Below are 15,514 nucleotides of genomic sequence, written 5' to 3'. Positions count from 1 at the left end.
TCAACTTCGTGTATTCAAAAATTCGGAAACTATTATGTCTGATTCTGAACTTATGAAAAATTTGTGTAACTTGAATTAGGATGACCTAATAGAGTTATCGTGTTTGATTTTTTATTTTATTTTTCGGTGATTTGGCTCGTTACGTAATCATACATCCCGGGCTCTGACATTTCTAACTTCATTCCTCCTGGTAAAATCGAAAACACTATATTTTATAAATTAATGGTTTTGGAAAGAAAACTAAGATATTACTTGGAATATAAACGTAAAAATATGTTTGCAACAACTTCCCAACACGCTGTGAAAAAATAACCATAAAACTCCGGATTTACCTCTTTAAGTCGAATACGATTTAAGTGCTTTTACACATAAATTTGAAATATTTGTATGGATAAAACAGCAATAATCCGTATTAAAACAAAACATCCATTACTGCATAATACTGTTGATGAAGAGACTTTGGAATTAAGGGTTAGTTAATAAACACCCAGACACACTCTCATATAACTTACACGTGTACTTTGAAGTGACACATGATGCATATGTGTATGTATGCTGTGTAGCTTTAGCAGCCCCATCAATATAGTTCTCAATACACCCACTGGACTGAACGGTGGCACTTAAATAATACTGGATAGATGTTGGACAGCTTATAGCTGACGGTGAGACAGAATCTAAAATTAAATACTTTGCTATTAAACTGTGTTATTAATATATAAATAAAATACGATTAGTGTTAACTTTATATTAAGTTCACATTCGAGACATTATTAACAAGAAATCGGATGAGCAAGCTGTCAGTGACTTCGTCAAATAGTTCTTTAAAAGTTTCGGTTCTAATGCATCTTTGGCTTTTGGCTTTGAGCGTTCCTGGTGAAATAAAGAAATACGCTTCGGACGCTTGAGATTTATATAGTGCTGCTTTCGTCTTTTCCTTTTTCAGTGTTTTTTTTTAATTTAGTTAAACAGTAGAGCCTCATTTTACCAAAAAGACTGAATTTTATAATCAAGAAAAAATATTACCCTTTTTGTTATACCGCAGTCCCACTAGGCCACGATCGCACTACGATCTGTGAAAAAAATGAAAATTTTGACAATCGTAGTGCGATCGTGCAGATTGCAGTAATGTCGTAGTACGGTGGTGGTGAGGTCTTCGTGATCGTGATGAGCGTGGCCAACTTTGAACATGTTCAAAACAATCGTGGTGCGGTCGTGGCGAAATCAGGTCGTAAAGAAGTGTAGTTATATTAGAGCGCAGTAAAGTCGTGGTAAGATCGCAAAGGTCGCAATACCATTGTAGCGAGAGCGTAGCAAAAGCGTGATTATATTCGGAGAGACTGCGCTTCGATCTCACAGCGACGTTATAACGACCTCACTACGACCATCACGTTCTCACCACCACCAACTACGCTTCAATTACGACTACTAGTAAACCACGTTTGTACCACGCTGTTCAATACCATCGTACGATCCTAGCACACCCATTCTGTCCTTATCACGCTCTTCTTACGCCCTGACTACGTTTATACTACGACCATCATAAAATTTATAAAAGCTCTCAAGGTTTAGTTTGTTTGTTTGTAATTTGAACCTCTTGTCCTTTTTCTCTAACGGCGTCACAACCATGCTTGATACATCTGTGTCATCCCTGCTATCATTTACTAAAACATCGTCATTTGAGCTTGATGTACCAGCAATAGGTTGTGATTCAGGTTTGATTAGTCGGTCCGACACCTCTGCTGGATCAGGATTCGTTAATTTCAGAGCTCCCTCAGCCTCAACATCTTCCTCTACCACCACGCCCAAGTGTTCTGGTAGATGTTGATGGCACTACTGTGTTGTTTCTGAGAAATATACGTATTAATCAGAAATAGAAGGAATGGAACAGTATTTATAAGGAACACGATGTTGACATTATTGCTAAGAACTTAGTGAGATCGCGGTATGATCGTAGTTTAAGGTGTAATACCACCATTGATTTCCCCCTATTAGTCTTTGTTAAATTTGCACTTTTCAAAAAAATGTGCAGAATTTATCTTTGTTTCAAATACAGAAATACTTGGCATGAGTAAAGTTTTATCCTGTCCAGTTCTATAGAAAAAAATGCACATAACATTTCATTGCATATAAGAAAATAACCATCATTGGAAGTTAACCAAATCAAATGTCTCCCCTTATTTTATCTGTGTACAAGGTTTAGTCACCATGTAACCTCAAGATTACAAAATCTTCTATAGAAATCCCAAATAAAAAATAATGGTGTTTTGAAATACCCAAGACATATGTTTATAACACAGAAATGTTTTCACTGCAATAAAATGTAGGATTAATTACCTACAACTGTCAAATTCAAGGGAATATTTTTTTCGACCTACTTTCGTATGCATCCGGATGTGATGTACCATGATTTGGTGGTATTACACCTGTAATCGTGGTAAGATCGTGCTATAATCGCAGTAGAAGCGTGGTAAAATCGTGTTGCAATCCGACAACTCGTGGTATGGTCGTAGTGGGAACATGATGAGCGTAGTAAGATCGTGATAATCGTAGAAAGAGCGTGGTGAGAACGTGGTTAAAGCTAGGTTCACACTGCTGATCAGATCAACTCGATGGACCCGATTGTCCAAATTTCCACGACCAAGCTCAACCAATATCTTGATCGGGCCTGTTTACGACTTCAACCCGACCGCCATCCGACTGTACACGACCTTTACTCGACAATTCACGACCCCATCAGGACTCCATCCCGACAACAAAATGAATACTTATTCGATAATTCCGATCCATTCACGATCTTTATACGATCTTTACTCGACTAGCTAGACCAAATTCACCTTTTAACGATCTCAGTCTGATATTGACCATACCAGATCGACCTGATCGTATATGGGTCGTAGCAATAATCGGGTATGCACAATTTTAGTTATTTGAACTTATTACGCGTAAAAATAGGTTTATGCAAACTTTGCAAAAGTATGTTAGAAACAAATTATCTAAACATGTGCACGCTGAACTGTTTGTACCGCTAGTGTAAGAATGGAATACGGACAGAGAAAACAGAAAATATCCCATAAAACAGGTAAATATAATCTTGATCGATGTTCTTATAAACCAACTTCGAAAGATAACTTAGTCGTCAACAGTCTAATACTGAATGTTATTGCTCAATTACTTTCGTATTTTAAAAATCCGCCGGTGCCAAAATTGCAGGATATTCATCCCTTACGTCGTTGTCAATGTACGGCCTTCAACACGGAGCCTTGGCTTACACCGAACAACAAGCTATAAAGGGCCCCAAAATTACTGGTGTAAAACTATTCAAAACAGGAAAACACACGTAATATAGATAGGGGAATTTTTGTATTGTACAGTTAAATATGATGTTGCCAATATATTTTTGGGTAGACAGAGTTATGAGAGTTAATCAGATCTGCACACACTTTTAGGGAATCGTGTAACAGTCATGTGTTCTCGTGTATAGGAGAGTAGAGATCGAAGAGTGGTCGAATGTGGTCGCGAAGGGATCGGGTATTGGTCGAGTTGGTCTGGGATAAAATAAATATAGAAGTCGAAGTGATCTGTAAGAGATCGGACATTGGTCGAGTTAATCTGGAAATAATCGGACTTTAGTCGAGCAAAGGTCGAAATGATCGGGTACTGATCGGTATTTGTTTGTATTCCGACCAAACTCGATCTCTACACGATCTTTACCCGATCAATTCGACCGCTACTCGACGAATTCTCGATCTCTTCTCGAGTGGCTTGCTTTTTGGTCCTTATTCGATTGTTTTTGCCATGTCAAAAACTATCGGGTAGAAAGTCAGATCGATGACGAGTAAAGTAGACTATCCCGAACATTTTTGTCGATTGAATCAGACCAGTCTCCCGATCACTTAGTTTATCTTGATCGGGTTTGATCGAGTTGATCTGATCGGCAGTGTAAACCTAGCTTAAAGCGTAGCGGGATCGTTGTAGAAGCGTAATGAGGACGTACATGTAGTATCATCGTGAAAACAACAAAAATTAACATTTTCATGACGCTCATACCGCGACCTCACTACGATCTGAATAAATTTAAGAACGCGGTGAGCGTAGTGCGATCGTGGTCTAGTGGTAGTGGGGCTTACAACTAAGATATTCTGAATCAGCTTCTCCCATTATATCGCGTTAATAATGTACATATTTAAACCTTTGTGTTAAACATACCTGAACGAACTAGTAATTCCTGTGTACCCACCGGCTGTGAACTAGTTAATGCGCATGCTTGACTTGGTGTGAGGGTTCCTGTGACATTGTTGATCACAATTACTCTAACTAAAGATGTACTATCGATATCTGTCAAAAAAAGTGTGCAGCTATATAGAATTACGAAAAAAGATGTATGAAAGGTCCCCTCTCAATACCCCGCGTTTTATATACATTTTTATTTATATCGTTTTTTAAAGTTGTCAGCTGGGTTTGATTTTTTATAGGCGAATCACACATAGGCACATGCAACACATTATATAAATGATGTTATTCTGCAAATCCTTTCAATTCTATAAGAATTCAACAATTATTATAGCATGATAAATTTCGACAATAATTGTATATACTGTACAATTTTAATGAAATCACCGTATACTAGTATATATAGGACTCATGTGTGATTGGGACGCTGAAGTGCGATGACAACCCTATTGAAGTGCGATGGTTTTGATCATTTCGCTGATGTACGATGGTCCTGTCGCTGATGTGTGTCTGTAAGACGCGTTATGTCCAGTTTAAAATTAACAGATGTTCAATTATTATGAGAGCTAGATTTTGCATAAGATGCTAAATGCATACAAAACATTCAATTGTTATTTTTCACAAGAGCCGTATCCGTTTTTCGCTCAAGTTGTTTCGTTGTGACAAACTTAAATTATTTTCACTTCAATGTTAATCATTGTAAATACATGTGAAGTACTGCTTTAAAAAAAGTTCTGAACGGTTGAATGACAACTGTTTGCTATCTTTAAAGTATAATATACACTACAACTATAGTCAATGAGGACTGGATATTCAATGACTGCTTGAAATCAATAGGTTACACTATCCATGGTTTACATAAAATAAAACATTTATTTCTTCAACAAATTCAAATATGAAAAAAAAACCATTGACATAATGATTTACGAAATTGGTTGCACTTCAGAGAAGTCATCGACAAGAAATATAGCGTCACAATGACACCATCGTACTTAAGCGTCAAATAATCACACAACAGCGTGACTATCGCGGTTCGGAGTACCATCACGGGTCAGAGTCCTATATAAAATGCCAATAGCAGAATTATGTCCACATATCAAAAAGGACGATTTCTCATTAAGTATACAACTGTAGATAAGGACAGCCATAAAAATAATAAATGTAAATTTATATCAATGTACTCATTATTAATTTTGAAAATCTACTTCTTATGATAATTGAATATCTGTAGATTTTAAACTATCAAAAATGCGTCAAATAGAACATCGCACATCCGCGTATGGACCAATTCATTTCGGTGTAGACCATCGCATAGCATGACAATTTAACTTCAGCGTCACCATCGCATTGTACCTTAGACTCCTATATAAGTCAAAATAATAATGACGTCAATCAAGGCTATATTTTTTTTTCTTTGGCGCCTTACGTCGACGAAGGCGCCAAAGCAAAAATTCAAAATAGCTTTCCTAGACGTCATAATTTTTTGTACTACTTACATATCTGACATAATACAACGGTATTGTTTAAAATTGCATCATTCCAGACCTTTTTATTTTACACTTTATAAGTATTACAGTTTCGAGTTCGATACCCTCTGTAAATCCCTCGTCTATCAGGACAGCATTGATATGAATTTTTCCAGACCCTAGATGCACTATAGTAGACTATGTTTCGATATAGTACACTATGTTACACTATAGTACACTATGTCACACTATAGTACACTATGTTACACTATTGGTATGATCAATGGTTTAATCCACCATTTTCTACATTTGAAAATGCCTGTACCAACTCAGGAATATGACAGTTTTTGTCCATTCGTTTTTGATGCGTTTTGTTATTTGATTTTGCCATGTGATTATGGACTTTCCCAATTGATCTTCCTCTAAGTTCAGTATTTTTGTGATTTTACTTTTTTTTTTGGTATTATCAAATTAATCATATAATAAAAAAAGTTAATTATTCATTAGCTTTATTAAAAAGAATCAAGAAATACTTGAATCACAATGCAAGAATTTTATTTTACAATGCGTATATTCTTCCACATTTGGATTACTGTTGTTCAGTTTTTAGTTGACAGTTTACAAAAATTGCAAAAAAGGCAGCTTAAATTATTTTAAACGAACACGATATTCATAAACCATCTTTTGGAATTTCTCGCTACATTGAAGACCTGTTGGTGACCTTCTGTTGTTGTTTTTTTTCTATGGCCGGGTTGTTGTCTCTTTGGCACATTCCACATTTCCATTCTCAATTTTATTTTGAACTATTTAAGGAATCTGGAATTATTCCTGTTACTAAGAGAATATTTTACCACAAATCATTATTAATGTATAAATCAAAACACCAACTGTCACCAAAATATTTATCCAATCTTATTGTGCCTACAAGTAGAAAACAATCGTACAATACTCGACTTTCATCATAGGATAATTTTATTGTCCCTAAATCAAATACAGAATTATACAAATCAAGTTTTTCTTTTAGTGATCCAAAACTGTGGAATTCACTGTCCAGTGAAATTAAAAAATCAAAATGTAGATCTGCATTCAAAAACACTTACAAGTCATTTTATTTTTAAAAGTGTTAAATTTATAAGTTAAACCACAATGTATACCATAGGTGTTTTTGTTGTTGTTGTTATATAAACTTTATATACATCTATTGTTTACATGTGTGTAATAGTAGATTAATTATGTTTGATTCATATTGTGAACATTGTATGTAGAGACCCTTATTGAAAATTGGTTTAATCCAAATGAGTTACTCTCTTTAAATAAAGATATTATTATTATTATAGTATGTTTTTCTCCATCTCAATACTCCTTTTAAATTTGATAAAATTGAAATAGTTGCTTGTTATTCTATTGTAGTAAGAAAACCACTGTCCAGGACGGGTTAAAACAGACAGATTGTGAAAGAAAAGACAATAGTGCACAATACAATCAGCATGAATTTATCATATGTCAAATTTAGGCAATAAATAAGGCAGAGGTACTCAAATTCAGTCACGGACTTGCGAAGTCGAGAGGGTGTACTAGTAATCTCGTTCATTGCCGGAAAACCTTTCATCAAATGTTGACGTTTACTTTATCTATTTCAGTTATGTATTCTTTCCTGTTTGTTAAAAAATATTTAAAAAATAAACAAAGCGTATATTATGCCTCATATTGTATCAGGAAATAAGAGGTATTTAGAGGGATAATGAGGGGTAATTAGTCTAAATATTATCATAGAACGTATCAGACAAAGCTAAAACTCTTGAGTAGAACTCTTAACATATTTAGGTTTGATTTATACTCTATTATTGAAACACTTGTTTAATTTAGTTACATTCAACTTCCTGGTATCAATTAATTGTTTTTACACTTTCCCATAGGCACCTATAAAATTATCATATCGTTGAAACATGTTGTTTATATATGAAATGTTAATTCTCTTTCTTTATTATAGCTAAAATACGTATATCGACTCAACATGTCACATAATTCGACAGCCATTCCTGTCTCAGATATCTTCGATTGGCAAAGAGATACGATTCCAGATTTTGTGACGCTGTCGCTGTACATTATAATAGGTCTAGTTGGAAACACTATAGTTATTCTAGTTTACAAATTTCATTTGACCAAGGCATCCGAAGAGAGATATTTCATACCAATACTGGCACTAGCAGATCTTATAGCATGCGTTGTCAGCTCCTCGCTTGGGATAGTTTGGAACTACCACCAAGAAAACTTTACAAACGTAGCTCTATGTAAGATAGTGTACTATTTCATGGGAAATACAACATATATGTCTATTTTCTTATTGCTTTGCATTGCAGTTCAAAGATACTTGAAAATATGTCGGAAGCGTACTTTGAGTTTAAGATGTAGGCGCATTATGATTTTTATATGTTTAGTGTGTGCAGTATGCTTTACTATACCGCTCTGTTTAACATACGGAATTGTACATTTCAAAAAAAATGGACATGTGATTACATCGCACTGTAGTAAGTTAAAATACGGTAACAAAATATTTGGCGCCCTTTACGGAATTGTCGTTTCTTCGTTTATTTTCCTTGTGTATTTATCTTTCATATTTTTATATGGGAAGATTGGATACGCAATTTATCATCACTTTAAAACCCACCAATTCAAACATACACATGCACATTATCCAAAAGATTCAACGCCAACAAATTCCAAACCGAGCAAAAGTGAGGAATCATACGAGGATCGTGCACAATCAGAAAACAGTGAGACGGGTAACAATCTAACGTTCCAAACATTTGGGGATACTAACAAAGGCCATGTCAGAAAATCGTCATTACACGATATGATATCCGACAAAAATATGAAGGCAAAAGGATTACAGAACATTGCGTTCCCGGATGTAGACTTAGTCAGATTTCAAAAGATTAAAAATACATCGATGACAGTAGACTTTCGAACAGTTGATAATGGAGTTATGACGGACGACCAATCTATTGATTCGCTTCAAATCACGTGCCCAATGTCAGACATATCTTCAGACTCTCTTTCAACTACAAAAACCTATTCAACAACTTTATCAAAACCATCGAAGAAGAAACACCGGAAACGGAAGCGGAGCAGACGTCTAATGAACAAATTCTCTTTCATGTTTATGATAGTTACAACAGTATTTCTTATATGCTTCATTCCTGTTTCAACTATTTTAACCTTGGAAGGATTCTATCCAGACTTCTGGGAAAAACTATCAAGTTCACAGGTTAATATAGTGATTTGGTTGTATCGAACATTCATCATAAACAATATATCAAACCCGCTGATTTATGCTTTTATGGATATTGAATTTCGTAATGCAGCAAAAAAGCTTTTTAAACAATGCTGCGGCACGATGTGAAAAATGAAAGTGTTATTTTTGGGATAATATCTGACTCTTAGTTCGTTCAAATCATCCTTATTCACTAACTGCAACATAATGATCTATGTTGTATGACATTTATATGTAGATATCAATAAATTCATGATTTGCTAAACACTTCTTATAGAGTTTTTTTTCGTAATAACTGACTTTTTGCCGACACGTTTGAGGTATTTTCACGTATTTGGATTTCGATGCTGTTCAAAACTCAGCTAGATTTCACGACCGGTTGGATTTCTTAATATCTTTAACACGTAATTTGTTTGATGTCAGTTTTTCATCAGAAATAATCCAAAAATGACTAGCATGCATGAGGACGTCATATAATTAATAACAAATCTTTTGCATATTATTGAAACAAAGAATGTGTCTACTATACATGTAGTCAAAATATCCAATGAACCGTGTCCAATACGATATTTTCCAACCCTCAACATTTGAATTTGATCGGTAATCCTTGCATAAGAAATATGAAAATTATGGTATGTTGAAGTGGTATCTAAATTTACCACCCAACATAATACATGTAATATCCTCGCTTCGAATTCAATTATGCATAAAATTATGCATATTAATTTTTATAGCGAGTTATTTTGAGATATATCATTAATTTTTACTGACTGTCTATCTATAGCATTTTTTTTTATTACTCCAAAATCCATTTTTGAAAAAGAAAAAAAATAATCGCCTCTTATCTTCAGAGCGGAGACCCCCCTTTTTTATAATATACAGCTATTTTCAGTGTCTTTTAGTTATACCAAGACAAATAGATGTAAGTTAACACAAATAAATAACCAACTTCTAGAAGTAAACAAACAGTTGTCAGCTATATTCATCTAAAGACAAATAACTATGACAGAATCATACTGAAACGACGTTTTTTCATTACAACACAAGCCTCATTATATTGCATATATATTCTTAATTATTGTGTATTCCATTTAGCGTTTTCATAAAATAATAGATGTATATCCGTACGGCCATGACAGACTGTTCGAAAAATATGCAATTGTCTATAGTGCTTCTGAAACATATGGTAACTATATGGAGATATACTGACTAAAAAGTAAAATTACGAAAATACTGAATTTAAAGGAAAATCAATTCGGAAAGTCCATAATCACATGGCAAAATCAAATAACAAAACGCATCAAAAACGAATGGACAAGAACTGTCATATTCCTGACTTGGTACAGGAATTTTCAAATGTAGAAAATGGTGGATTAAAGCTAACCCTCTCGCTTGTTCTTTCAAATTTAGACTGGCAAGTGCAAATGACAAAAGAATAATGTAAAGAAGGCCAATTTACACATCTTATATATATTAAATGACTGAATAAATAGTCAACGATAAATATTACGGGGCGATGAATCATATAATTATGATTCAGTACACTACAAAATATAATATATAACAAGTCTAAAAGGGTACAACATCACCAAAAACACAATAAAACGAACAATATGTTAGATATTTCGGATAACAGATATCCTTCCTCGGTAATAGCACGATGACAAATGAATCATGTCAATTCAAATTAAGACTCTATCAAATATATACAATCTTTAAAGTAAGATGATATTTCTATAAACTTTTTTATTGTACTGTCTAAGAAGCTTTCCCTGTTGGATTGTTGCATTAACTGTATGAGGTGGTCTAGTCTATTGATTTTACTGTTACCCTTGTTTATATCATATGGAACCATGAAAACTATATATGTTAAACATTAGGCAACAAATGATACGTAGAGAATGCAATAAATGCGACAAAACAAGTTCATAAATCTATTAATAATTAACATTCTTTTATAATGTATTTGTTACGGAAAGTTTAGACGAATGATATCCCTACTGTTCACAGGAGGATAGAGAAAAGTGTCTTGAATTCATGGTATAAAACTGCAAAGGAAGTATTCTACTTTTCCGATTATCAAAACGATAGAAGTTTCTTATCGTACGCATTCATACAAAGTGCATCGACCAATATCTAAATAATACGTTAAGTGAAAGGTCGTAGACCAGTGACGATTTATGTTGACATGCTGATCGATGTCTCAGATGCAGATGTTCGAATCCCGTTGAGGGACAAACAAACATTTTCTAACGCTAATTTGCAGTTATAATATTGTTTTGCTAAACTTGAGACATCTCTGATTACAATAATATGTTATGTAACTGCTTGATGACAAGTTTACATGAGATAATGTACAACATATAATTCCGTTATTTTCTTGGGTTTCAGAATGTTACTATGACAATAATGACTTCATAACACGACCTTTTCTATCAGATGTCAAATTAAAGATGAAATTACTCATTAATAATAGACACTAATTGAAATCATTCTCTAATCCGTTTGCATAGCGAAATTATATGATATGTCAAAAATATACTTCCTTTATATTGATGGATTTTAGTATAATATTCTGGGAATAACACCTTCATTAATCGAACTTCAGTATCTTATATCAAATAATTATCTGGGGATAAATCCTTCTCTGGCGTAAAGGATGCATGGGTAACAATGTAAATTAAAAATAAGGTGGAGACAACCTTTCTTGTCAAAGCGCTTACAGACTATAAATGTGATTAGATTCAGGCAGGTAAAAGTATGTAGATAAAAACTTTAAAATCTATCATAATGTAGATCATCATTTATGTTCTTTTCTTTTCTGTAACTATTTCAATTTCTCACTGTATACAAGGCATGATTTAGGTTTGCATATTTTTGATTAAAAGATAAATTTATAAATAAAAAACCACACATACTTTCTTCGGGTTTTAGTGGGGTTGTGTTGCTCAGTACTTGTTTTTTATGTTGTTTTTTTTCCGTATACTGTTGATTGTTGTTTGGTCGTTTTGTATTTTTTTGCCATGCCATTGACTATTTTCAACTCATGATATCCCTTTGGTATCTTTTGCCTCTCTTTCTTTCATACTCCTACTCATTAGTGCCTTTTGTTGATTTTTTAATATTCTTTCACATAAACAAATTATATAAATATAAGATGGCAAGCTTATAGTTATATAATACAAGGGTATCTAAAAGCTATACCAGTTCTTCCGTTATCTTCAAGGGTTTTGTTATTAGTGGTTTCTCGTAATTTATACACTATTGACGAGACAATTACCTCCATTAAGATGGTACAACTATCATATATCAAATTCAATTATGAAATCAGTCATTTATTGGATAGCCACCTTTCTCTGACGTGAAGGATGCGAGGGTTATATAAAGAATAAGTTAACTTACAACCAAACAACCAATACATGTGATTGCATTAAGACACCCAAAGGTAAAGTATGTATATAAGTGTATATTTAAAAAAAACTTTAGCATTTATCAATTTGTATGTAACTATTTATACTGATTTTTTTTCATTCTGTACCTTATTCATCAATTGTGTTACTGAACTTTGCTATTATATAATTTTCCAGATAAAAGAGGATAACAGTCATATCCGAAGTTAGACTTTAACTATTTGTCTCTTGATGCATATATTTAATCATTTATATATCTAGTTTTTTCTTAATTTAATTTTATAGGCACAGACTAATATATTGTGTATATATGCGATATAAGAATGAACACCTCCATCATGGAAGCTAATGAAAGTGTCATAGAAGATATGCAGCTTAATGCAACAAACGACCTTGAAGACTGGCCAAAGGTTGTTGAGACGTACTTGATTGGTAACAGTGTGTTTTTAGCCGTCTGCATGGTTATAGGAGTAATAGGGAATGCTATTGTTGTGGCTGTGTATAAATTGGAAATGAAGGACACTTCTACAGAACGATACTTTATTCCAGTTCTAGCTGGGGCAGATATCTTGGCGACGATCGTTGGTTGTATAACTTGTACAATATGGAATTCCCTACAATCGAGTTTTACAAGTAATAACCTTTGTAAAGTCATCCTGTTTTCAATTGCAAGCAGCGCATCATTCTGTCTGTTCCTTTTCCTTTGCATTGCATTCCAACGATATTTATTGATATGTCGCAGGTATCAACTGAACTTGTTGCAGCGCCGAATCATGATTGGTGTTTCTGCCATCCTTGGAATAGGTATGGCAATACCATTCACATTGACGTACGGTATCAATGAGTTTTCTATTGAAGGAAGATCAGGGGGTCAACGATGTGGCAGACTCAAACGAGAAGATGTTTACTATGTTGCGGTTGCGCACTCCATTGTGTTCGGAGTTATTATGCAAATGACTTGCACATGTCTAGTCGTCTTTTATGGCAAAATCGGTTGCACAATATTCGGGTATTTTAATTCTCAGTCAAAAAAGAAGAAATTGCAAATGAAAGAATCGTCTAGAGAATATACGAGAAGCTTATCCGATAAGAAATCAAATGACCGAACAGAAGATACCCCAGCAAAGACATGCGAGATAAAGATTAACTCAATCAGCCAAGAAGACGTCAACTTTCCATCAACAGATCATCATAATGATGAAGCATTGCAGAGAAACAACAAATCTGATACACAGAACATAAAACCAGAGTTACCATCAGTGGAGTCTACAGTTTCCAAAAAGGAACCTTCAACAAGTGGCAGAAAAGATACCCGTAACAAAAGAAACAGGCGGTTTAAGACCAAGTTTTCGTTGATGTTTGTAGTAGTAACCAGTGTATCTATAGTTTGTTATTTGCCAGTTGGGGCAATCGTGATGTTAGAAGGGTTTATTCCGGAGTTCTGGGATAATCTTACTCAGATGGAGCTCATTATTGTGGTATGGTTCTATCGATCGTATATTATCAATAGCATCGCTAATCCAATCATCTACGCTTTTCTGGATATCGAGTTTTACAATGGACTAAAAAGACTGTCAAAGATGCTTCCAAAATGAGTATATTTGATGAAAAATAACATACTTCTCAAAATGTGCATGCCTTGAAGCATGCGTGCAATGTTTTATACTAGAAAAGAAGATGTGGTATAATTTCGAAGTGGACAATTATGTATTTTCGTTTCAGATGCAAGGTTAATTGTCTAAATCCTTTTCCCGCCAAAGCAAGTTATGATCATTGCGAATGAGACAATTATGTTCATTTCGTTTCAGATGCAAGGTAAATTGTCTAACTCATTTTTCAGCCTAAGAAATTTATTATTTTAATTCAAACTACATGTAGTGGTAATATCAAGTATACTGTGGTAATATCAAGTATACTGTGGTAATATCAAGTATACTGTGGTAATATCAAGTATACTGTGGTAATATCAAGTATACTGTGGTAATATCAAGTATGTATACTGTGGTAATATCAAGTATGTATACTGTGGTAATATCAAGTATAGGTTAACATTATTATATCGAACATCTCTACTTGATTTTAATGGTCAATTTGATATAACTCTATGCGACTAGCTATGTACAAAATCAGGTTAAGTCCAACTTTTTATATTTTCGTTGTATTTTTGTGAATTTACATTTTTCGTGACATTTCTTTTGTTTTGAAAATTTTCTGTAACATTTTTTTAATTAATTCCTTATTTAGGAATAAAACCTGCATGAATGTGTTTAATTAAACCACCCTATATCATATATATAGATTTCTTTATATCTTATATGCATTGGTAATTATCTCAAAATATGTAATCTTAAAAAATAAAAAATAAATTTGGGTCCGTAGGTGACCTGTTATAAGGCAAAATTTCAGTCCATATCCAATATACCCTCATTTTCCAGTGGCATTCCAAATTTCCCCGACCATTATCCCGGATGGCCTCTATTATGACAGTATCTACCTATTGTATTTATTGTTAACTTGTTCTTTTCCTAAATATGCATGAAATATTTGCCACGTTAAGCAGCCAACAATCAATCAATCAATCAATCAATCGTCTGCACATTTCATTGCAGTAAATAAAAGCTGTGTCATCTACATATATCTTGCAAATGTGTGTTTCAAAGCACCATTATTTTTTTTTTTATTTGGTGTTTCTATAGAATATTTTGGAAACTTGAAGTTACAGGGATACTAAAGCTTGTTTACAGTAAGAAAAAAGTGTGCAACTTTGATTGGTTAACCATCAGTGATTGTTATTTTCCTTTATGCAATGAAAGATTATGTGAAGTTTATTCCATAGTACTGGACAGGATAAATCTCTACTCACGCAAAATATTTCTCTATTTAATACAAATATGAATTCTGCACCGGTTTTTTTTAAAGTTCCAATTTAACAAAAATTGATACGGGAAATCAATGGTGGTACTACACATGAACACCGATTTTTAATTTACACAAAGTTCCATGTAATATACTTGTATACCAGTTGTCTTTAATATTTTACACAAAGTTCCATGTAATATACTTGTAATATTTTATTTTATGTGTATTACATTGTTTAGAATTAGATGTATGTTGTTTGTTTTGTGGCTTCAAAT

At 33.6% G+C, this 15,514-nt stretch overlaps 3 protein-coding genes across 3 annotated transcripts in view; 2 read left to right on the top strand and 1 right to left on the bottom strand.

Moving 5' to 3' along the window:
• LOC139484698 (uncharacterized) overlaps nt 1-15,514 on the bottom strand; it is a 41,025-nt gene that overhangs the window by 5,853 nt on the left and 19,658 nt on the right. Inside the window, exons 4-5 of the mRNA XM_071268572.1 lie at nt 4,207-4,335; nt 513-674 (exon numbers count right to left, since the gene is read on the bottom strand). Coding sequence (XP_071124673.1) covers nt 513-674; nt 4,207-4,335 — 291 coding nt within the window. The remainder of the gene's footprint in view (nt 1-512; nt 675-4,206; nt 4,336-15,514) is intronic.
• LOC139484699 (cholecystokinin receptor type A-like) lies at nt 7,649-9,235 on the top strand. The gene has a single exon (XM_071268573.1). The coding sequence runs from the start codon at nt 7,711-7,713 to the stop codon at nt 9,097-9,099; it is 1,389 nt and encodes a 462-aa protein (XP_071124674.1). The 5' UTR covers nt 7,649-7,710; the 3' UTR covers nt 9,100-9,235.
• Nucleotides 12,673-14,056, top strand: LOC139484700 (5-hydroxytryptamine receptor 1A-alpha-like). The gene has a single exon (XM_071268574.1). The coding sequence runs from the start codon at nt 12,704-12,706 to the stop codon at nt 13,973-13,975; it is 1,272 nt and encodes a 423-aa protein (XP_071124675.1). The 5' UTR covers nt 12,673-12,703; the 3' UTR covers nt 13,976-14,056.

This window comes from Mytilus edulis, chromosome 8 (assembly GCF_963676685.1).
Source record: "Mytilus edulis chromosome 8, xbMytEdul2.2, whole genome shotgun sequence".
NCBI classification, from domain to species: domain Eukaryota; kingdom Metazoa; phylum Mollusca; class Bivalvia; order Mytilida; family Mytilidae; genus Mytilus; species Mytilus edulis.
Note: the sequence above shows the minus strand (reverse complement) of the source record. Positions and strands in the feature narration are given on the sequence as shown.

Excerpts from the sequence above, each read along its gene's own strand:
- LOC139484699 (XM_071268573.1), top strand. The coding sequence starts at position 7,711 with ATGTCACATAATTCGACAGCCATTCCTGTCTCAGATATCTTCGATTGG.
- LOC139484700 (XM_071268574.1), top strand. The coding sequence starts at position 12,704 with ATGAACACCTCCATCATGGAAGCTAATGAAAGTGTCATAGAAGATATG.